The following is a 25,277-nucleotide window of genomic DNA, read 5'->3' on the forward strand; positions in this document are numbered from 1 at the left end:
GATTTCTAAATAAGAGCGGACGTGGGAATGGGTAGTTGCAGATTGCCCCTCTGTCGCCTCACATACCTATGGTCCTCTGCCATATACTTATGCCGTTTTTTGAACATTAACACTTCATCAAAATTATTGAATAAATCAGTCATGAAGAATCGCTTGAAAAAGATTTCAAGTTCTAAAAATGACCACCAGAGGGCATAACTGCCATCTTACATTTTAAACATGTATTTTCTTTAAATTTTGCATAATAAATTAAAAAAAAAAATCATATTTTTAAGGAGAACTAGTTTATCTATCATTCTCGTAAAAAAATTAGTTCTTTTAAAAACAAAGATGGTGGGGAGCATTCAACTATTTTTGCAATAAACTGCGTTAACTTCCTAATCCATTGACCGATTTTAACAAATTTGGTATCGTTGAAAAAAGGATTTATTAGGTAATAATAGCCAATCCAAACATATACAAAAATCTCATTTATTATTCTCAAAGAGACCAACATAAAAAATTGAAGAAAACACAAAATCATGATCTCACAAGGTATAATCACAGGCTACACGTGTTTCGCTCTAGCTACAGCATCATCAACCATACACAAAATTGTGATGACAATTATAATCTAAAAATTATTCTTTATATATATAGTGTGAAGTTTGTGTATGGCTTTTAAAGGCCTGATGATGCTCACTCTAGCTAGAGCAAAACTTCTGTAGCCTTTGATTAAATATTGTGAAACTGTGACTTTGTGGTTTCTTTGTTTTTGTCAACCGAAACATAATTAATTTAGTTGAATCCTTCTATACAAGGGGTTTAGTTTTGATACTATGACCCAAAATCCTAAAGCAATAAAAATAATCAAAAAATGATATGATTTTAAAAAAGTAGTCAAACAACATTCAAAGAAGCCAATTCAAACCGTTTTTCAAAATTTTGTTCTCAACCTGAAAAATTAAGAAAATTATATTAATGGATCTTTAAAGGCCATGGACGGTGCGGTAAAATTCCTAAATATATTAAAAATTGAGCAACAAAATGAATAAGATGTTAAAAAAGCAATTGTCAGTCTAAAAAATATAATTAAATTAAAAACTATATATCATCAGAAAATTCATGTTGCTCTAAAGCGACTCGACGTACTCTGAACTTATTAAGTCACTTTAATATTATAGGTGTAATCGAGAGTTTACTCAATCTCAAACTCAAAAAATACTTTATTGTCAATATAAACATAGAAGTTATAGACAAGGCAAAATAGGATATAGGTCACAAAGGCTTACTTAAATTATGATCAATAAAAAATTCCGCTAAACTATAGTAAGCTTTACTGGTGAGAAATTCCTTTATTTTCTTTTTATATATTTTCCTTTGGTTTTTATACGTAGGCTTTTTTCAGTCTTAAGTTTTAGACTTCTAGTGGGATTATTAAATAACGTTTTACCTCCATATACAATAGAGTTAAAGTTATCCTACATTCTACACATCATAAATTAATTGATAAAAAAATCATAATTTAATTTTTTTTATACAAGGAATAAAGATTTGGATAGTTGATTAAAATTTTTAGGTAAAAAAAATAAATTGGTTTCAGACTTACTTTTTAAACTAAAGATTAATATTAAAGTGACTTCATAAGTTCAGGATGCATTTAGTCGCCTTGGAGCAACATGAATGTTCTGGTCATATATCTTTTTAGACTAACAATTGCCTCTTTAACACTTAAGGAATTAAGGTTTCTGGATTTCTGCTTGTGGGGAAGTCTGTAAATCTAGGGAAGATATGTTGGAGCGCAAATAAGAGTTGCAGTTAAAATATTTTTCACACGCAAGGCTGATTTGTATTTAGAGCAAAACGGTAAACATTTTGAGCAATTTTTGTGATAGAACCTTTTTATAATGTTTTTAATTAATGTTTTTGATGAATCCTTGATGTTACTAAAATTAATGGGGGTGATATTAATTTTTCTTGTGGCATTTTCAAACGGACCTATTTGTAAGTCATTTTTTGTCTTACTGTAATTTTCGGATTTTCTCCAACCGACTTGGTGAATGCCAATTTGATTTCTTTATTTAAAACTGTTTTTTTCTAGGTAGTTTTTTGTACTCTACGCTTACAGCATACTTATAATTCTCAAGTAAAAATAAACTTTGTAATGCCTATAAAAAATAAGTGTCACTCTTCCTTTAAGAACAAATTTTGAGAAAACGGTTAGAGATAAACGCAAACTGGTTGGTATCAAATTGAAGATAAAAGAATGCTTTATCAAAATGCGTTACTAGATATAGGTTGTTTCATTTAAAGAAATAGCGCAAAATTTAATTGAAAATATCATTATTTGAGGAACGATTTTGATCTCCCTGTATAAAAATAAATAAATTTTGGAATTTCATAAGATAAAATAAACTTAGCCAAGGAATCACATACATACATAGATTTTTCAAAAAGATAGACAACATCGGTGGTAAATATTAATATTTAAGTGAAACAGTGATTTTCGTGAAATTTTTTTTAAATTGTTAATAACTAGACAACGTCGCATTTTAGTGAAAAACTGTTTTAGGTTTAAAGATAGAGTCAAATGAGACTCCCATTTCAGAAAAAAATATAGGTATTTCCATTAAAAAAAAAAGTTCAAAGTATGTATCACGCTTTTTTGGGACACCTTGTATCAACCAAACTAAAAAAAAAACTATTTTAAAAAGTAGTCTCTCTAACTCAATTAATATTCCCACTATTAAAGTTTTTTTCCGTTTCATGATTTAGCCGCAATCGAGCACCGCGATATTACATGGACACCCTGTATATTGGTTACTTTTTTAAAGGACAGTATTGCTATATCGGAAGCTAACATACCTAATGTTTTTATTCAAAATACATAATAACTATAGATAGGTATACAAAGGTATTATGCTATTTTTCTGCCAAAACAACAGCAAAGCATTAAATAACTCCTGTTAGTAAAACCATGGACAAAACTCCAGTTTTATTTTTTTTATTGTCAATTAATAGTTTTTTCAAAAAAATGTTAAGATTTAAAAATATATTCCTATTTCACTTATACTCATAATTCACATTCAAGTTTTACTTAACATATTTCGAAAATCCCCTAATCTACGTTTTTGAAGACGGTTCCTCATGTTACGCAAGTATCGATATTTATTTGTGAAAAGATCGGATTTAATTTCTTTTTTCCACGCTGCAACGACACGAGTTTGTATTATCGTAGCTGTTGTCAAAAACACTCGAATGAGACTTTTTCTCTTTTAAACCAGAAAAAACACAAAACTTAGAGAAACACAAAACATTTTTGTTTTGCAGTTCAGGCTTACTGTACGCTCGCAATGATAGTTCATTCCTTTTTATTTTTAGGTGGTTTAGCTTTCAATGTTTAGGTTTTTAGGTACTTCTAAGCCTAGTTTTTTTGCCTTAGTATTATTTTTCTGGCGTATAACATTTTTTAGTCTTTTTATGAACTGTTGGGCCGGTTTGTGAATACATTTACAACTCATGCCGTTTTTTGAAGTTTTGTTGTAACCAAAAAAAATAACAATTTTTTTTGTTGGCTTTTTCTTAAAATAATCTCTCTTCTTTACCATATGGCTTAAAAAAATGAATATTAATTTGCTTGGCACAAATAAATTAGCGAAACGTGGTATTCCATTATAAGCTACTTTTAGTCAAAAACGTACTACTTTGTGTGAAGTCATACAGTTAGGACGTTATGGACATATGCAACCACCTTCCTTCTGTTAGATTCTGACAGCGAGTTGTCAATTTGTGAATTAATTAGCCTTTCTAGCGATAAAACAAACTTTGATTTTAATAACAAAATAACAAAGCGAATTTCGTCTCATTTTTATCTTACTTACGCATACTAGATGAGAAAATAAACTTGCCAAAAAGAAGTGCCAAGAACGCGAAATGCTTGGTCCTTGTAAAAGAAGCAAACTACATACCTATAGTAGCCAAAAAAAGCAATCAAATAGAGCCAGTAACTGATAAACGACGATAATTCATCCTCCATCTCACTTAGTAAGTGAAAACTATCTGTTGATATATCATTTGACTCTAATAGCCATACAAACATTTCGCATTCCTCTTTTAGGCATGTTGATACCCAATTGATACTCCCCCTTCTTTATACTTGTCTTTTCTCCAAGAAGTAGATACTTTGAATCCGACAAATGGAATATCAAACACTTACCGTCAGTTTTTAGGACATTCCTCGCAAATTCGTCACTCATCTTACGGACGTTTAAATAATCAGTTAGGCACAACATGATTCTCAGTATGATCCAGGTTTTTTCCAACATGATGTATCTAATGTAAGACGTTCTCGCATAAGGTTTATGTTCTAAAATACAAACTCTACAAACAACAACATACCTACAAATAAATTACACCTGAACAGGTGTAGTAATGAAACTAAAAATAAAGAAAACGTCAACGTCAAATATACTAAACTTTCACCTGACTCGCATTGACTGTGTACCTTTAATTTTCTCTAAAATAAACAATAAAACTAAATAAAATGTCAGTAAATGAGGTCTCTTTTAAAGATCCATGAACCAGTTTCGAAATGTTTTGGAGTTTCTGCGGATGGAGATGAATAGTTTTAAGAGAACACTGAAAGTCAAAGCAAACAAGTATATAAAACCTACATGATTTACAATTAAACATCTCTCGATAGGTGAAACTATTAACTGAAATGTAACCTAAATAAACTTAACTAATCAACCTTAACTGCAAAATAAAAGTGACAGTACAAAAATTAGGTTCTATAAGTTATATTCTTGGTCGTTAATGTAAGTTATGTATGTATATGGTCGACCTCAGGTATCTCTGATTTTATCTCTGATTTGGACTATTTTAAGCAAAAAAAAATTGAGGATAAATAATGCTTTCTTTAAGAAAATCAAGAAATAAGAAAAAATCATGAAAGTGTGTATCTATAATCATGCTTTCTTGTCAGTTTAATTTTTTTAGCAATTAGGAAAAATCAGTTTTTCAATTTCAGTTTTTTTATAGGTGCAATACGAAGCCCATTCTTGACTCAAGAATCTTCCTACTATTTATGTGGTATTTAAAATCACGACTTTCTGTAGCAGCTAAAAGAGGTTTCTATGCAGCTCAAGGATCTCAAGCCTTCTGTGCAGGTCTTAGGGTATGACTTCCGTGGCTGATATGGGCAAAATTATTACATTTTTAAGTCCCCACAGTTTCTTGATTTCATCTGCCAGATCTGTGTATTTCCCTTTCTTCTCTGCAATGGCGTTCAGCAGGTTATGGGTGTTTGGTATTAAAAATGCCATCGGACATCAGCATTCAACGGGCCACCCAAAATCAAAAATAATTCGGATATCTGTAGATGTTGAAAATGCAGGGTTTTACAAAATTTGGTGCAAAAATTTAAAGAACGTATTGTTGGAGTTATAATAAAAAGCTTATGCAAATTTCTTAATGAAGATCGGTTATTTGGAACCGTAACTACTTTTATGCATCAATTATTCTGAAAATTTTCTTTTCCGTCCCAAAAATAGTGTAAATCTAATTTTAGAGAAGGATTCAGAGGAGCTTTCCCTTGTGGTGGCAAGTATCTTATGTTTCCTATAAGAAATTTAAAAATTCATCAACAAAATAATATTTTTAAAATTTTTCATGGCTATTTAGATGGTGTTCGAGATTTTTAAATTTCTTATGGAAAACGTAAGATATGAGCCATCAAATGGGTACGCTCCCCTAAATCCTACCCTGAAATTAGGTTTACACCATTTTGAGACGGAAAATGTCAAGAGGGCCCAAAACAATGGGGCCTCGCAAATTTTCAAAAGATTTTTAAGAAACACGTAACTATAGTCAGTGTTCCAAATAATGGATTTTTTCAAGCAATTTGCGCGGGCTTTAGACCTCAGGGGGTTAATTTTTGGACATATGTTTATAGGAAAAAAAGTCCTATTTAAACTCCAACAACACGCTCTTCAAATATTTGCCTCGAATTTTGTAGCACCCTGTATATCATTATTATTATTACCGAGTTATAATAATTATCATGATAAATTCTGCTGCAAACTGTCTGTGTCAGTCTGGTAACCTCGCCTACTCCCTATTAAAAAAGTATATTTTTATGTCTAGAAATAAACTATAAAAATATAGAAATAGTTGAAAATATTAAATTAGGAAACTTCAGAGTCGCGTTAAAAAAGAACTACTTATCTAAGAAATTAATTTTTTATCTAAAAAAAAATTATTTTCTTAAAGTGTTTTTAAAACTTATCATGGTCTAATAAAATTATAATTTTTTTTTACCATTTTATATTTTATGGTTAAAACGCTGTCAATTCTATATATTTGCCATCTATTTAAAATGCCATTAGCCTTATATTTTTTAGCTTTAAAAGGTGCTTTTTAAGCTACATATTGTCTTTTAATTGGCTTTGCTATTTGCTTGGCTATGCTACTTTAACATATCTAGAAATTGACAATATTATGAGTATGATCTTTGTTCCAGCATTACGTGTCGAGTTTGTAATATTCACATTTCCATTAAATTATACTTGTAAATTACATATAATGGTCTCTGAATACATATTTGATATGTACAATGTTTGCAGACAGCCTATTGGTAACATGTTTATATTATTTACCCACTTATATTATGGTATTATTAATAACCGCATCACTAACACAAATTGTATGTATTGTATTCTTCAGGAACAAATTTCACCACGCTCGGTCCCCGCCTAGAACAAAAAGTTATTTCGGAAAGTTCTATTAAACTAAAGTCAACTCAACCGATATCAGCTATTAGAACATGTCACTTGGATTGTGGGCCAGGGGGCGGCTGTCATATCGAAGAAGATGCGGAGTATCCCAAATGTCTTTGTCCCCTAGGTAGAGGTGGAGACAAGTGTGAGAAAGGTAAGAAATTTAGGCGCACGTACATTTTAGTAACATTTTTTAAACATGTTTTAACAGATTACATCTATTTATAGGATAAATATGCCAAAATTATTTGACGTATTTATATTTTTATATTGACGAGTTTGATAGCACCTTATATTCATCACAGTGGCGGATCTAGTGGTAAATTTTAGGGAGCAAACAAAAGACAACGAAAAGCTGATGCGGTATTCAATAACAGCTGAAAAATAGTACATTTGCCAATAATTTAAAACCTTATAGTAGAATATTTAACACAGTTCCTAATGAGTAGTAAAAGCAATGATGTATGATAATCGAACATTTTTAGGATAACTTTTAAATGAATCTTTAATGCATTACTCCACAAATATGCGAAAAAACTGAAAGCAGTCGTTTAGAAAATGAAATCATCACTGCCTATACAGAATGAAATGCCTTATAATTCATATAAGGAATAAGCATCGAGATTCACAGCCCTATATATAGGTTGGGAAATCGAAAGAGAAGTGCTTACATGCACGCGCATGCATTTCTTGCGCGTCTTATTTTAAATGTCATCCACTACTGTTTGATTAATTTTTTCTACAAATTGGGGGATCAGCCGACATAAACTAAAATCTTTATCGGGACAGTTACGTGAATTATGTAGACTTTAAAAAAAGCGCCTGACGAGTGGTTAAAAAAATTTCAAGTGCGGAGGTACCCCCTGTGCTTGACAAATTGTGAATTTATGGATATGCGAGTCACAGGCGGCAAAGTGAAGATCGCAAAAATTCCGAGCATATCTAATAAAAACATTACGAGGAAAATAAATTGCGTGACGGAAATAAATAGGATCGTAATCAGAATGCTAGGCGGTTAGCCTATTTTGAAATAGGCATCATGAAGATCAACTTGGAGATTATGCCCGACCTATTTATTAAGCCTGATCACATTGTCTCCAAAAAACCATGGTAAACTAAATACGAGGATTGTAAAAAATCGGTATCCACTGCCGATCGTCGGCATTGAAAGACGAGGCTCTCCATGTGCAAATTCATGACGAGGATCAGCAGTTCCACCCGATTTATTACGTAGTTGGAAGACGATGTCGGCAAAAGAAAAATATAAACCAGCTACAAACATAAAGTTCCGGCCATCGTGAAAGTCTTTACAAAATTTTGTAATTACCTTATCGGAATAAAAGTGATGATTGTCCAGCACTTACCAAAACGATAGACAAAAAAGACATCGACCAGCAAATCGCGAGATGGACGATGTGCTTAGTGGATTTCGATTACACGAACATGAGTCAGTTCGCTGAGAACTGCAATTCGTGCATTTTATCTGAAAGAAGACAAGGAAAACAGAAGAGATTTCTAATCCTGCTGGAAAAAGGCGATGGGCCTCATGATACGTACTACATTGACCACCTGGGGCCACTGCCGACAATGAAGAAAAGGTACTAGCACATTTTTGCAATTATTGACGCCTTTACTAAGTTCATGCGGCTTTATGCAACGAGGACGACGAGCTCAGCTGAAGTAATTGATAAGCTACGCAGTCAGCGATTTTCGGTGTCACTGTTTATCTACTAAATAAATCACTGAAAATCCGCGACGGATTATTACTGATAATGTGCGACGGATTGTCAGTGACCGTGGAACGGCATTCAAGTCTAAGGAGTTTTCCGATTACTGCAAAGACGATTTTGCGAGGAAGCACGAGTTTCTCACCTTTTACATTGTTGTTTAGAACGAGAATGAAACTACCCAAAGATCGAGAAGTCGCGGAAATAATTGAAGCCGAGCAGGCTGACGTATTTGCAGAGAAGCGCGACGCGCTGTGAGAGTGCGCCAAGGAGAGAATATCAGAAATACAGGCAGAAAATAAAAGAGCACTCGAGCATACGAGTTAAGAAGTCTTTTTCTATTTTAATATTCAAACCGTAATTTTAAATGACATCTAGTTCCGTTTGATTAATTTTCCCTACAGTTGTCTGACTTTGATGAGGGTAACTGTATAACTTGCAATTAAATTTACCAAAATTTTACGCGAAAGTTTCAGGGATTTCTTAAATATTTTTCTTTAGATACCCCAGTCTAACCCAGTCCAATCTATTTCATATAGAATCATAATCTTAAAATGTGTATTATGCTGTGTATTAAAAATATTCTAATAAAAATAAAATATGAACAATATTTTTTTATTTGATAAAGATGGCGCTGATATACTAGGGTACTTGCAAAGCACTGACCGTGAATTTTTTACTAAATTTATCAGTTTGTAGCAATAAATATAAATATAAATTCTGTAGCCTGTTCTGTAAGTGAATAATGAGTAGTAGTAAGTGCTATTACAGTTTGCCCCAATAGTGCGATATTAACATAAAAAACGCAATTTAAATTGAAACTAATAAACGTGCTAAAACTGACATAGGTTAAGATGGTATTCAAGAAGGGGCAACTGGATCAACTTAGGTCTTTAATTATAAGAATATTAAACAATAAGCTTAACGACGATTTTCGAAAGACTATCTCTCAAGTTTCTGATTTCTGTGCCAAAAAATAAATATATAAATATTAACATTGTTCCATCTGGCATAAAAAAATTCCTACCGAGTTTTTGCCAAAAATCGATCGCGAGAGGAATAGCCGCCGCCGCGGCAGTATTAGTCTTATTTTGCGATACCAACAAACGGCTGCAAATGTTCTGCAAAAGTGTTTAAGAAACTTGGGAGTTGTGGTAAAAGAGGATTTAACTAGAGCAAGACTGACACTTCTAAATGCAGCAATTTTTAAGTTTGGGGCCAAAAGTGCATGATGTCATTTTGAGTTTGTTTTGTTTGTTTTGTTTTGTTTTGTTTGTTAAGTTTTTGTTCTTTTTCTGTTACTACAAACTTATTTTTGTGTTTAACTAAATAAACATAAATTTAATGTTTCATATAAAAGCCTTAATTAAAATAACTACAACTGTTAAAACTATAAACTCGGCTAGAGATTATTTGAATATTGTTTAGCTTAATATGATAGCTCAAAGTTTGGTTTTCATGCACTTAAGTAGAAATCACGTTAACTACACTACAGTGGCTCTTGATGTTTTTTGATCCCAGGAGGCTTTAACTTTATTTTAATATTATATAACCCATCCTCTCCTTTTCTTACCACCTTTATGTTGTGTGCTCATGTTAATGTCAGATCACTTCCTAACAACTTGAGTATTCTTAAGAATCATGTGGCGGGCCTGGACAACGGTGTTGTTGGCACAATAGAAAGCTGGTTGTGTCAGAGCATTGACGATCAGGCTACTTTTATTTAAAACTACAACTATGTAAGGCTAGTTCGACCCACTAGAGGTGGTGGGGTTGGTTTATATACTCATCACATTAAATTACTCAATTATACACCGCGAGTGTGTTGATGCAATCGAGCATTTATGGGTTAAAGTAAAGATTGAAAATGAAATATTTATGGTTGGAGTTATTTATAGGCCACTAACGGAAAAGTCTCTAATGGTTCGTTAACTCTCCTCGATCTAATATGCTATAAATTCGGAAAATTTAGTTGAGTCTGATATTAAAAATATATACGTATATCGGATAATTTATACCTTTTTATGTTTATAAAAATATATTGCATTTTACAACTAAATAAAATAAATAATGAAAACTATGTTTTTTTACAGACCTTTAACGTGAAATAACTTTGATAATTTTCAGATTGATCTAGAAAATGCACTCTGGCACCAAATTTATAATACTAAAGATATCAATAAAAAAGTTTTTATCCTCACTGATCATATGCTTAATATACTAGATATTCACGCACCTCTTACTGTTAAAACTTGTAAAAATAGACCTTACTGTCTTTGGATTACTGATAATATAAAAGTAATGAAGCAACACAGAAATCGGGCTTTATTGCCCTTTCGAAAAACAAGAAATTTGGAATATTGAAACTATTATAAACAGATAAGAAATTTTACCACCACTGCCATACGTAATAAAAAAAGGCTTATTTAAATAACAAATTTCAAAACTGTTCTATTCGAGGCAAACGGAAGGAGCTTTATAAGTTGAATATAATAAATTACAAATCTAAGCAAATTCCCTCTCCCCAAGCATATAAAAAAGTCGATGAACTTAACTACTGATTTAGTCATTTAACATCTGATATTACTCCTCCGACAAACGAAACCTTCAATTACTATATACATTGTTTGAGAAGTAAAATGCTGGTGTTTTAACGGGTGACCATTCTAATATATCGTTGCACTGGACTTTAACTTAAATCTAAAGCGTTTGGGCCTGATAATTTAAACACAACATTAATAATTGTTTTTTTCCTCATTTATAATACCTTTATCACCTATATTATAAATAGGTGTTTGTTAAACTCCTACTTTCCAAAATCTTGAAATTTCGCCTTTATTTTGCCACTTCCCAAAAATAATAATCCCTTAAATTATGGCGAACTAAGATCAATTTCAATTTTACCAGTTCTTTGAAAAATCTTGGAAAAAGAAATGGAAAAACAGGTCACCGTCTATGTTACTGATAAGAGTATTATATTATAGAAACAGAGTTTCGAAAGGAATTTAGCTGTGTTACCGCTCTTACTGACGTCACCAATGAGGTTTCGACAAGGGAATGCAATGATTTTAATACCCCAGCTACTAAATTATTTTTTTTAAGTGATAGAACACAAAGAGTTTTAATTGCAGAAGATAAGTCTAGCATGGCAATAGTAAGATCTGGCGTTCCTGAAAGTAGCATTCTGGGTCCTTAGTTGTATAACATTGTTACGTCGGCTTTCATGGATACATTATATATGAATGTATCTGTCATTTAATGCTCATAATATTGAAGGAGCTAATTTTTGTTTGAATATTGACTTTGCTCTAATAAATAGAGTGCAACTAATTCTTGATGGAGACCTTATCTCTTTTCATGACTCAACTAAAAATCTAGGCCTAATGATAGAAGTGAAGCTAAAGTTAATTTTACGATCGAAGTGGAAAAGAGCGTTTTTAAAAACTACAGGTTTACAAATTATCACGACTTTATTTCTACATGTACAGAGTCAAGACAAAATAAGGCTCTTTTAAATCAGTTACAATGGTATTTATAATATTAAATAAATGTGTTGCATATATTTTTGTTTGGTCAGGGGTTTCCACGGGAACTCATGTGTAAGCGTAGTTCCCATAATGGTAGGATCTCTGGGTGGTAGCATATAACTAGTTCACAGATCACACTATAAGTTGTTAAGAGGCCATTGCTTGCATTCGATGCGGGCATCGTTTTTAGGGGAGGGGTCGGGCGGTATACGAAATCAGTCTATTATTAATGCAGTAATTTAGTAGAAGAAGTAATTTAGATTTTAGTCAATGTACGATGCCGCGTGCAGGTTTTTCAGTTCTCATATTTTTGTTTTCGGCTTATGCATAATATTTTTAAATTTAATGTTAATAATAAATTGGTAGGCCAATTATGTATTTAATATTACATGGGTTGTTAAAACATTCAAGACTTGCCAAGAGTTGTGGTAGGTGTTAATTTAGAATTTTTTAAGGTCTTAAGTATTGGAAAGGGCAATCCACATTACAATATTTTGAGTTTCTTTTTCTAGATTTGCTAGATTTTATTAAATATATATATTTATATATATAGTTTTTTTCTGCTTTTAACACAGATCTGTGATTTTTCCTATATCTTAAACTAGATGAAAATTATATCCTAATTAATAAAATATTATCCTATAATAATAAAATTAATATTAATATTTAGAACCATTTTCTACAGGTAGGGCGTTATTTCCAATAAGTTTTAGAATAATGAAAAAGTTCATGATCAATAACTCATTTTTTTGGAAACAATAATTGAATTTTAGAGTTATAGTTTCATCTCAGAACGACAGTAGCTTTTAGACCTAATGTCTGGCGTTTGACCTGATAAGGTGCGTAAATAATTTTCAAATTTTATTCAGTTGGAACTAGAATTATAAAAAGTTAAAGTAAGCAAATTGTTGTAACTTCAAAAATTAATTTCTATATATCATTTTTAAATGATATTAATAAATTTTTTAATGGATATAGATTCAGGAACATCTTTCCATAATAGTGTTTACAGCATTTACAAATTGTAATTAACAATGCTTGTCCATTGCATTGGAACTTGCCTCAATATCCTTGTGATATAAAAAACTTTTAGGTTGTAAATAATAAAATAATTTTGGGGGCTCTTGACTCTATTATAATCATGCCAAAAGTCAATAATAATTCATTTAATCTGAAAAATGTTGTCTTAGATTAATGAAACAATAAAAGCGAAAATATAACTTTTTAGAATTAATAGTTAATGATAATTTCTTATTTGACAAAAGAAAATGCTAAATATGTAACGTAGAGATAAATTATTGCAACTAACAATTAGTTCCATTATTTTTTATATAAAAAAAATATTTATTTTTAGGATCTTTTTTTTTGTGTTGCCGATCTCTTACAATTCAAGCTTTCCAATTCTTTAACGATATAGTTTGGATCCCTAATTTTTAATCCTCTGGTATGACTAGGATCAATAATTTATGGTAGCAAACAATTTAAATAGAATTTTTCTACAGGAGGATTAACATTTTTTCTCGAGGTAACATTTTATTTAAAACAAAATCAATATCAATTTTTACTTCTGTACATAAAACTTCGTTTATAGTCCAAACAGCAAAGGAACATATTCCTTTCTTCATATTTTTTGCCTTTTTTATATTCAGTTGACCTTGAACCTCATAAAAATAATTGTGATTTTCGTTTAAACTGTATGTTCCACCTTCGATATTGTATAAGTCATTAACTTTTTTTCTATTGCGTCATTAATAAAAAAATTCCGAGCAGAGTAGGTCACATAGACATTTAATCTCTAGTAGAAAACCAGTTTTTTATTCAAATCCATCTGCTGAAGCACCAAGATATGGAAAATCGCTATTAATTATAAGCCCACAATTTGCAATTTTAAAATTAAACTTTGCTTCTAATTCTTGTTTTGTACGTTCTTGATTATTCTTGCCCCAAGAAGTTGCTTCAGAACATAACTCTTGGAATAAAGTATCTTTAACTGTGGACGAACAACTTGTGGAAAGTCGCATTTTGCATATTTTTTTCAAAGTTAGAGGCTGTTAACAGTCTTCTTCTTTGTTATTGCCAATTTGCAGAATCTGACTAAAGTCTAGTGCGCTGTTCTATTTCTTGATACTCAGATTCAGAGTTGCTTAAAAAAAAAGCAAGATTTTTTTAAAATCTTGGAATAATTCCTTATCTAAATCAGGCTTCTGACAAGACTTTCCATAATGGGGATCGAGCTGAGTTTGTTCACGAATTGTAAAGTCTAGCAGTTTTTGTTGGTATTATTTTTTTTACCGCTCGTTTTTCCTTTGCTTTTCTATTTCAAGCCTTTTAATATTTTGTGCAGGGCTGTAAGCTCTACTTAAATGTTTGTGTATGCTATGTAATGGTCTTTTTAAATTTGTCGAAACAACCGCGGAATAACACCGACACGGATAACTTTGCCTCATGGTATAATTGATTCTTTTACCCCTTTTTTTAAGTCTTTAAGTAGTGATTGAGTTAAATTGCTCCACGATGTTGGTGGTAACGTTTTTCAGTAAACTTCTGGAATGTCGTGCAAGATATCTGACTACCTTCAGTTATTTTCATTGACATCCAACAGATGAAAATCAGCCATATAATTATTGTTTATACTGGTGTCTTGCACCTTGATTGATTTGTTGCTAGTACGTCACTGGCAGCATGGTGACGAGTACTGCGGGTTGTCTTATTGTTGATGGCGTGGTTTTGCAGGATGTTAAATGAGACACAACGTGATCGTTAATGCTAATATTATTAATTTCACCTAGCGTATTTATAGTAAATACAATAGTCGATTCATCACTTTTAATTTACAATGGGTGACTTGGTTTTAGTAATAAATGTAGGTCAGGCGTAATAATGCAATAATGCTGACTGGAAGGTTCATTGATATTAATTTAGGTATTTTATATACTATGCGAAACAATATATACAATATAAGATTTTAATAAAATTAAAACTAATGGCGGTTAGACAATTATTGACATATGATATGAGAGATACAGATATGAGAGTAAATGTTTCAAAAAGCAAATTACAGAAATGTAACGTTACAGGGAAACAATACAGCAATTGTTTACAAATAAATATAAGCTATTTACAATACTCTATCCTTGTAATGTTTTTGTTTTAGCGGACACCATCAAAACTTATTCCAGAAAGAGAAATCCAGTAGTTGACGATGATAATGATGAGGCAGATATAAATTTATTTATTTACAGTGTTAAGCGTGTATGTACCACCCCCGAAAACCCTGTAACTGAAAAAAAAAGAATTATGTAAAATAACAAGCCCAGAACGACAGGCAAATAACAAAATCAGTCAAATATCAAGTCCCTCATCCACAAAATCCGATATAAAAAACAGTTGGGTGTTGTACATTTTAAAATAGATGTTTTAAAAAACCAAATTAGGGCTAAAAGAATGCAACATATCCGTTTTCCTGGCTGCTATAAATATTTAAGAAATAATTTATTTTTTTCTCTTCCATCAGTCCGCACGATTCAGTTATGGTTAAAAATAAATAATTTAAAAACAGGTTTAAAAAATGAGTTGACAAAAAAAACTTTTTCTAAAAGTAAAAACAATGGATAAAACAGAGCGCGTTTGCGCTGTACTATTTGACGAAATTTCATTAAAACTCAAACTAGACTATAATAAAGTGTATAATTATATCGAAAGCTACGAAGATCTAGGTTTCCTTGGTCGCAAAAATTCGTTAGCCAATACTGCACTGGTCTTTTATTTAAGGGGCATATTTGGGAACCGGAAAATTCCCCTATGTTACTTTACATCGAACGGACCAGTTAAGGGTGAAGATTTATCAAAAATAATAAAATATGTTATAAGGACATTAAAAAAATTAACTCTAATACCAGTTGCTTTGGTATGCGACCAAGGAACAAGCAACAGATATGCCTTTAATATTTTAGGTGCATCAAAATTCAATCCTTGCATAGATATTAATAATTCAAAAATTTTTACGATTTTTGATGTACCTCACTTGTTAAAGTCATTACGAAATAATTTTATAAACCCCAAATTAAAATTTAAAATCAATGAAAATTTTGTTTCTTGATTTGATATTATAAAAACTTATAATATTGATAAAAGGAGTTCTACCACCAGAACTTTAACAAAAATAACCGACGCACATATTAAACCTAGGACATTTCAAAAAATTAGAGTTAAATACGCAGCTCAAGTTTTTTCAAACTCAGTTGCTGCTGCTGTTAAATCAGCTGCTCAATTAGGCATTTTGAAAAGCGAAACTGCTTACGATACGTCTATGTTTTTAAAAACCATAAATAAGATTTTTGATTCATTAAATAGCAACACATTATCAGATGCCAACCTTGATAAAAAAGCATTGTCTCTTAAAAATCCAATTGCATTAAGTAATCTTAAATTTGGTCTTTAATACTTTAAAACTATTGCTGTTTTTGAAAATGAGAAAAAAAGAAATAATATCCATTGTATTAATGGATTTATTTGGACCCTTACATCGGTTTTGCGGCTATGGGAATATTTATCTGAAATATTTCAGTGTACATTTATTTTGACAAGTCATCTTAATCAGGATCCTCTCGAAAATTTATTTTCTGTTAAAAGAAATAGGTGTAGATACAATCCAAATCCCTCTGTCCAACAATTTAGAGTTTCTTTGCAATATAACATCTACATTAGGTTACAAAATGCAATAGAAACAGGAAATTGCGAAGAAGATCTGCAAGATTGTTTGAACTTTATTAAAGCACCTTCACCTAAAAGAACTTTGGATGAAAAAGTTAAGTTAGATGAAGAGGTTAATACAGCTTCTTCCTCTAACTGCGCTCGAACCAATGGCTTTCAAACTATTAAAGATTCTGGTATTATCAATTCTACAAATAACAGTAGTGAAAATATTAGTGAAAATATAAGTTTAGAGACTTGCTCTAATGCATATGTGGCGGGATATTTTGGATATAAAATCTTGGAAAAATTAAAATGCAATAATAATTGTGAAGAATTTCTACTAAAAAGAGATATGGAAATAAGCGATGATCGAGAAATATTTTTACTTAATAAACATTATGCGTGTCTAAGTTACATCTCTAGCTTAAAAAAGCCTTCTGATGAATTTTTTGCTTTGACAAAAAACTTTATGGTTAAATTTAACTCTCTTTTTGAAAATGTTAGCGCAAAAGGCTAGCGAACAGTATTTTTAAGTTAATGTTTCATTTTTTTTAAATTAAATAGATATACATTCCATTCATTTATGTCCGCAGCACATTGAGCAGTTCATTAAGTTATTTTTAAAAACAATGGTGTATAAACAATTAAAATGGGAAACTGAGAAATACTTTAAGTTAAATCAAGAAAAAAAACAACAACAAAAAATAAAAAAACAGCACAGAAAGGTTCGCATTCTTTCAAAGAAATGAAATATATATACAAAAGGACGAACTTACGCAGTTCTTTTCAAAATATAATAATTTAAATGTATTTAAATGCTAAGATAGACATCTAAATTCTATACATCTACATCTTAAATAAATTTTGCTGCAGAGCTTCTTCCCAAAATTGGCCGTTTTTGGTTTTAAAAAATTCTTACGTGGATTTTTTTTAAAACTCCAGGGTCTTGCCTACTAAATCCATAGTAACACTAGTTTAGACAAGTTTTCGTCATAGTCTTTAAAAAAAAATTAATTTGGACAAAGTCTCGATTTTTCTAGGATTTTTTTTTACTTGATGCCCTTCTACTTTTATGCAAATCACTATTAGGTATATAGTTTGCGAAAATTCATAAGCGAGCCCGCTAAAAGTGATCATCCTGTATATCATATACATACATACAGAGATAATAATGTACAATACACAAATTATATATTTAAATTTGGTCTTTTACTTAAACTAGTCATAAATTAGTAGCAGTAGCATATCTATGTAAGTTCCCATATACCTACTAAATAAAATATTATAAACGGAATAACGATCGTAATGCTAAAACTCCCATTCATGTGTTATTTTGCTTCACAACCGTTCGGTCCCGAGCGTAAAAACACAAGATTTTTAATTTCGCCGAGGAGCGTCGCCACCTCTCAACTTTAAAATTGCTGGCTAAACCGAGTAACTCGTTGAGTGCCGCGGGCACGCTATAATACATGGCATTTGCGTATCTTCCCAAATATTCAATCAACGATATTAGGCAAATAGGAATACCGCTTTTTTTTCAGCTCATGCCGCATGCTTTGAGGCTTACAAAAAATATAAATTATTCGATATTAAAATTAGATCTATATCCGACAGTATACAAAATACTTCCAAAAAAAAACACTTATTAAATAAATACTAATAACTAAATGAAAATAATATACCAAATTAAATAAAATACATAATATAAATAAGAAAATACAGCTAGATCGAAAGCCGGCTCTGCCCCATGAGGCAAAGGAGGCGGGCGCCGAAAAAACGCACATTGATCGGCGACATTATATTCCAAATATATTTGGATTAATAATTTCAGAGAGGGCTCAGTCGTTCCGTAATTTCATTGTCTAAATTCCATAAAAATAGGTAGTGTTTGGTACCAATGTAAATATAAAATATAAAGTTATTGTCTTTATTGACGCCGTTTTTAGATTTAGGTCTACAACAGTACACAATAATTAATTTTTGAAAATAGGGTGTTTAAATTAAATTATTTTGCCAGTCGCTTTTTCAAATAAAAAAAAAATCAAAATTCTGATTCAACAGAGACATATATCTTTTTGTTTAAGAGTTTTTAAATTATACTTTTAGCTTAAACCGTTCAGAAAATATACCGGATATTTAAAGTATTATAAAGCCCATATATATTTTGGCGAGTGATGGCCTCTTAAGAAAGAATTTCCAGTGCTAAAAAACATTACAAGCGTAGATCTTATTTGTCAAACGAAATAAAAAAAATGTTTTGCGACTCATTAATTCTATCCTATTTGAATTATGCAGACACAGTATATGGACCATTTTAAGACTGCGCTAACTCTGCAAGCATTGAAAAATTTAAGAACTCGTGCATAAGATTTATTTGTGGAATTAGACGTAGGGAAATGGTATCACATAAATTAGTTGACCTTAAGTGGCTTAATATGTTAAATTGCCGAGAGTTGCACTCCATATGTTTCTTTTACAAAATAATGAAACTTAAAGCACCACCATATTTCTATAATAAGCCCAGATATCGTACTGACGTTCACAATATAAAAATTATTGCAGACCTGACTTTTTGTCTATACCTTTACATAAGAAAGAAATTTAAAAAAAAAAACAATTTTCTTACAATATTGTGTCTAAAACTAATAAATACAAAATTTGGGATTTTTCTAAATCTATATCGCCTTTTAAAAAATTAATAAAAATGGTTCTTTCATCTACATAAAACAATAGTTAGTGCATTGAAAAACAATTTATATTATTTCCTGTTATACTGACTTTTCTGGTAAATCTGTGGCCCTGGTTCTGCTCTCTTTTGTGTCGGCATTCCATGCTTGTGTCTAATGTGCGTTTGAAATATATTATTTTTGTAAGCATTTAAATAGTATGTTTTTTTTCTACTATAAGAGTCTACAAAAAAATATAGTCAATATACCCGTCCCCCTCGTTCCTCATTACCTGCCTCCTATTTACAACTAAGGTAATTAGTTTTTTTTCGGTTAGATATGGATGTAAGGTATGCATGCTATTCATACAGTTTATAATGCGGTTTGGGATTTTATTTCTAAATTATAAATAAATTATCCAAGGTCCTAGCAGCTCCTTCTTCTGAGGGAAGCTGAAACATGCTTTTTATATCCTTTTGAATGTTAAATCTTTCTTTGGCTAAACAATAAGTTAAGTCCAGCAACATCTCTTAGTCGTATAGTCATTGAGGGTCTTTTGGACTTACTCGATATAGTGATCAACCAAAATTGTTTCCAGTTTGACAATAAAATTTTCAGGCAGGTCTCAGGTTTTGGCTATGGGTTCTTGCCTTTCCCCTCTGCTAAGCGAGATTTTCATGAGTCATCTAGAAAGAGAAATAGTTGGGGGTAGGTTTAGAGATTATCTCACGATATATAAGAGGTATGTGGATGACATTTTTATAATCTGGAATGGCAGGGATGAAGACCTACCAAATTTTCTTAGTTTCGTAAATTCCTTACACCCTAACATTTCATTCACAATCGAAGAAGAAAAAGATGGTTGTTTGTCTTTCCTTCACCTTCTAGTTAAGAAATGCAACAATAAACTTATTTTTGAAATATATCGTAAGCCCACTACTACCGATAATGTAATTCAGTACTCTTCAAATTCTCCCTACTCATATAAATTTGCCTCCTTTAATTCATTCTTCTATAGATTGTTTAATATCCCCTTGTCAAAAGAAGCTTTCGCTAAAGAATTGAATATTATAAAACATATTGCTCTCAACAACGGATTTCCCCTTCATTTAATAGACAAAATTTATTACAAATTTTTAAATAAATATAAATTGACCTACAATATTGTTCATAATAAGGACTCAATTCCTTTAGATTGTTTTGATTTGAGTTAGATTTGTCCTTTTTTGGTTCTATCTCCGTAAATTTAGTAAGATTCTTTAAATCCCTGAATGTAAAAATCGCGTATAAGACAGTCAATAATTTGAAGAACCAATTAGTCAGTAGAGTGGACAAGGCAGGCATCCTTTCTAAATCAGAAGTTTACTCTTTAAAATGTGACGATTGCAACGCAGTATACATTGGCCAGTCTGGAAGAAAAATCTCTACACGCATTAAAGAACACGTAGCGCTTTTTGAAAAATTTAAAAATATCAATGTCAGTGATACCAACTCAGCGTTTGCGAATCATCTGCTGGCCTCTACTCATAATTTTTCTCCGGGGGTGGGAGCTGAAATGCTTCATGAATGCCCTAAAGGTAAGAAGCTTGACCTTCTGGAGAAAATGGAAATTACAAAAGCTAAACTAAAAAGAGTCCTGTTCTCGTATGTGTGAATGACGTGTTTACTTTCGAACCTAATTTAATTTTTAACAATTTAATTTAGCTAAGTATCGTTTAACATTTTCCTTGTAGTCACTTTCTTCAGTTTACATTGGCTAACGTGTTAAGTTGTTTTAGCATTAGGTCCGTATAGCCGATAGGTTTTACACTTATACCTATAACCTTGTTGTACCGGGTTCGATTCTCGTTGAGTCTATGTTGTTGTGTCCCACTTTTTATTTTTTATTTTCTGCTTTGTACAATTTATAACCTTAAAATTATTGTTTATGTACTGTGAAGTGTGTGGATGGCTTCTAAAGGTTTTTATTGTTTTATGTAAGTTTTTAGTTTTGTTTAAGTAGTATTTTTATTTTAGGCCTGATAATGCTCTAACTAGAGCAAAACACGTGTAGCCCGTTTGATTACATGTTGTGAGATCGTGACTTTGTGTTTTTATTTGTTTTTCGTCAATAAGTTAAGTTCCACTAATAAGACAGTTATCCTAGGTCTCAATCAGGGTGGATTTGAATAGCTGGAAGCAACTCCTATTGATGGGCTGTTAAATAATCAATAAAAAATCACCCTTTAATAAAGGTCGTTAGGAGTAGAGTTCAGTGAGACCAGAATATTTCTACTGTTGGCGACGTATATCCGAAAATTTAAAAACTAATAAAAAAATTAGGAATCGTCAACAACGTCATATGTTTACCAAATAAGTAAAATTGGTGAAATTTTAAATAAAAATCATATTTAGCGATGAGCATATTTGCACATCACGGACTCTTTGAAGGAGCGGAGTCTAGTCCAAACTGAAAAACGATTACAGAGCTGAGACCGGTGATTAGGCGCAAAATTAACGCCATAAAATTATAATACATCTTTTTCTTAAATCAATGTAGAAATCCAAATTGACCCATCTTATATAATTTGAATTAAATATTAATTTTACTTAATTTTAAATAATTTATACTCATTTACCAAAAACTATGTAAGAAGAAATGCATAATTCCTTCCAAATCTGTATACTCAAGTAGCAGGTAAAATAGCTCTTCATGAAAAGGCAACCAGAAAATTAGAACAAAATATTTATATAGTATTATGTGTATTCAAAATTTTAGTATCAATTTTCTCTTATAAGAATCAGAAAAAATTACTAGCAATTAAATATAAAAAAATACGAAGGATACAATGAAAATGCCTCCTCTTTTATTTTAGATATGGAAATACAGTCCCCTCGCTTCACCGGGTTCAGTTGGCTGGCTTTTCCAGCACTAAGGGGTGCATATAAACACGTTCAGCTTAGCCTGGAGTTGCGGCCAGAAGCATATGATGGCATTTTTTTCCTAACTGGAGAAAGAGATGATATGGCGGGAGACTTTATGGCACTACTTTTACATCAGGGCTTTGTTGAATTTCGGTAAGCGTGTTAAAGCTAATATTCTATGATTTGAAACAGGCTGCATTAGCCTAGGCATAATAGTTTTTTACATATAAAAGAGAAGATTTTCAGGTTATTTATATGTAGTCGCAGAAATAGATGAAGATTTGTTGAGCCTGTTATATGAGAACTTTCTATTAGAGCTCTTGGAGTATTTCGTGTAATATTCATACGATGCATTGACTTTTTATCAAAACTCTGAATCTCGCACCTCTCGCTTCATAACAATTTTGATTTCCAGAGGGAATTTTTTTAATCAATAGCCATACAATACAGGATAATGTAACAATAAGATATTGGGTTACACTTTTAATTTTTAAACGCAAGAAAAAATTATATCGTAATTGAAATGATTTCCATAGTAATAAGGTTTTATTTTTAAATTAACAAGAACTATCATAGTATTAAAAAAATCAAAAGACAACTTACAGTTTACACACACATTTAAGTTAAAATAAAAATGTATTTGCTATGAAGAGATAGGTCAATGTGGTAATATATGCTGAAAGTGGTGTCTATTACTTCCATTCAATGCAAAAAAAGATTTTGTTTGAATACATCCCTCACATCTGCTAGTATGTCTTAAGTTACTTGTCTACATTCAGCCGTATTTCGCTACCGAAAATCCGCATGAGGTTCATGTAGTGACTCAATAATTCCTTTGCATATATTATCTTGCAGTTGCACTAATAATATCCAGTCATCTTCTGCCACAATAATTTCGAAAATTTCGACAATGGGTACAGGAGTTTCACCTTCTGGTTCTACAGCATTGCGACTGACAGCATCAACATATACCATTTTGGCCCCTAGACGATATTCCAGAGTAAAGTCATACTCTTGTGTTACGAGCCACCATCATGCAATTCGTGGAATAAGGTATCTTTCTGCCATTGCCGTACGTAAAGCAATGCAATCAGTTACGAGTTTAAACGGAACTCCTAATTGTATAAACTCTAAATCGCTGTAGCGAGCAAACTACTGCAAGGGCTTCTAACTCATACGAATGATATTTCTGCTCTTGTTTGGTCGTCTGCCTACTATAATACATAACAGGTTTTAGAATACCTGATGGTTGCCATTGTAGCAGGATACCACCGAGACCGCGACTGGATGCGTCTGTCTGCACGTTTTTCGCTTCCGTTTTTAGCTTCGGATCGTAAAGAACTAAAATGGGTCTGCTACTGAGATGCTTTTTAATACATTAAAAAGCTTCTTTTTGTTCGACATTCCAACTAAAGTAGTATCTTTCCTTGTCAGTCCAGATAATGGTCTTGCAATGTGAGCAAAGTTCTTCACATATTTTCGGAAATAACTGGCAAGTCCGAGAAACTGCCGAATTTTATGAACATTTCGTGAAGTTGAGAACTGTTTAAATCCACTGCTTTTGCTGCTCCAGGACGGATGCCATCTGCGCTAAATTCATGACCCAGATAGTCTATATTTGTCTTGAAAAAGTGACACTTAGACAACTTCAACGTAGCTCCAAAATTTCTGAAAGTGGTTGAAATTTCCTGCAGAGATTCTAAGCCAGACTTAAAATCAAGACTTGGCAGTAAAATGTCATCGAGATAGGCTAATGCTGTTGTATTTTCATGGTTTTTAGAAGAATAACTAGCGAAGACTGCCTGCAACTTTCCGTTTCTTATCTCCCCTAGCCAAGATCTAGGCTAAAAATAGCATCGAAGGGTCGGTATGCGATCGAGGGTGCATACCTGCTTATATTTACTTATATTTACTATAACAAATTAAAAACGGTCGCTCTGAGCGACTCGACAAAGTTATATCTTTTTCGAGTAATATTAATTAAAAACCTTAAATAGTATATAAAAAAAACTCATACTCGCCCTCTAGAACGTACACAAAAATTACCAATAAATTCAAATTTCTCGCCCCCAAAAACTCACTACTACCAAATTTTGTGATGATATGCGATATGCTACTTTTTAAAAAACAAACTAATAAATTATGTAAATAAAATTCAAATCTTGACACCCTGTATATTAGTTATTATTAGTTTTTTTTAATTTTGCACAACTAAGCATTACAATTAAGAAGAAAATGTTTATTCAGTAATATCTGTATATTTAGCATTAGTTACATCAATTTATGACATCATTATTCATTTTAACTAATACTTAGCTAAAAGTCTTCCAAATAATGTAATTTAGTTGTAGTTTTGATCACATCATCTTTTGTCAATTTTATTTTCCCATCCTGAGTCCATACATTTCGATTACCATATTTTTCTGCAGCTGGCTTTAAGACATCTAATTTGATTTTTGCAAGATCTCTCTTAATTTTGATTCCTTTAAGAAGTTTTTTGCTTGAAAACTCTTGTTTTTTTTATGTATAAAATGTGCAAATTTAACAAAAATCACTTGACTACTACAAACTCTAGCTTTTTGTCTTCTTTGCGATAGATGTTTTCAAATGTATTTTCTTCGAAAGAAATGTTAAGCTTAGAATGTATTATATTAGAAATTACCGTCGAGTTCTCGCTTCTATTTTTTGGTATCTTTGACATACATGAAAGCAGCTCAGTACTATCAATTCTTGATCATAGGAAACTGATGTCTTTAGAGTTTTTAGTGATAACAACTTTTAGTTCATTATAATCAGCGATGAGTTTTTCAAGCTAACGATGTAACGTGTGCTTACGGTGTTATGTTGTCCATTTTTTTGCTGGTGTCTTTGATATGAACTAGGATGCTGTCAAAGTAGAAAATTTCCTAATTCAGTCCTTTTTTCAAATCCAAATTTTTTCTGAAGGATATTTTCTACTTTCTTCAGTTGTGTTAAATAGGTATACTGAACTTGGACTATAAC

General features: G+C 31.5%; 1 protein-coding gene across 1 annotated transcript in view; it reads left to right on the forward strand.

Moving 5' to 3' along the window:
• LOC126735205 (pikachurin) overlaps window positions 1-25,277 on the forward strand; it is a 199,027-nt gene that overhangs the window by 87,795 nt on the left and 85,955 nt on the right. The window contains exons 4-5 of the mRNA XM_050439158.1: window positions 6,703-6,909; window positions 22,226-22,427. Of these exons, the coding sequence (XP_050295115.1) occupies window positions 6,703-6,909; window positions 22,226-22,427 (409 nt within the window). The remainder of the gene's footprint in view (window positions 1-6,702; window positions 6,910-22,225; window positions 22,428-25,277) is intronic.

Source organism: Anthonomus grandis, chromosome 4 (genome assembly GCF_022605725.1).
Source record: "Anthonomus grandis grandis chromosome 4, icAntGran1.3, whole genome shotgun sequence".
NCBI lineage: Eukaryota > Metazoa > Arthropoda > Insecta > Coleoptera > Curculionidae > Anthonomus > Anthonomus grandis.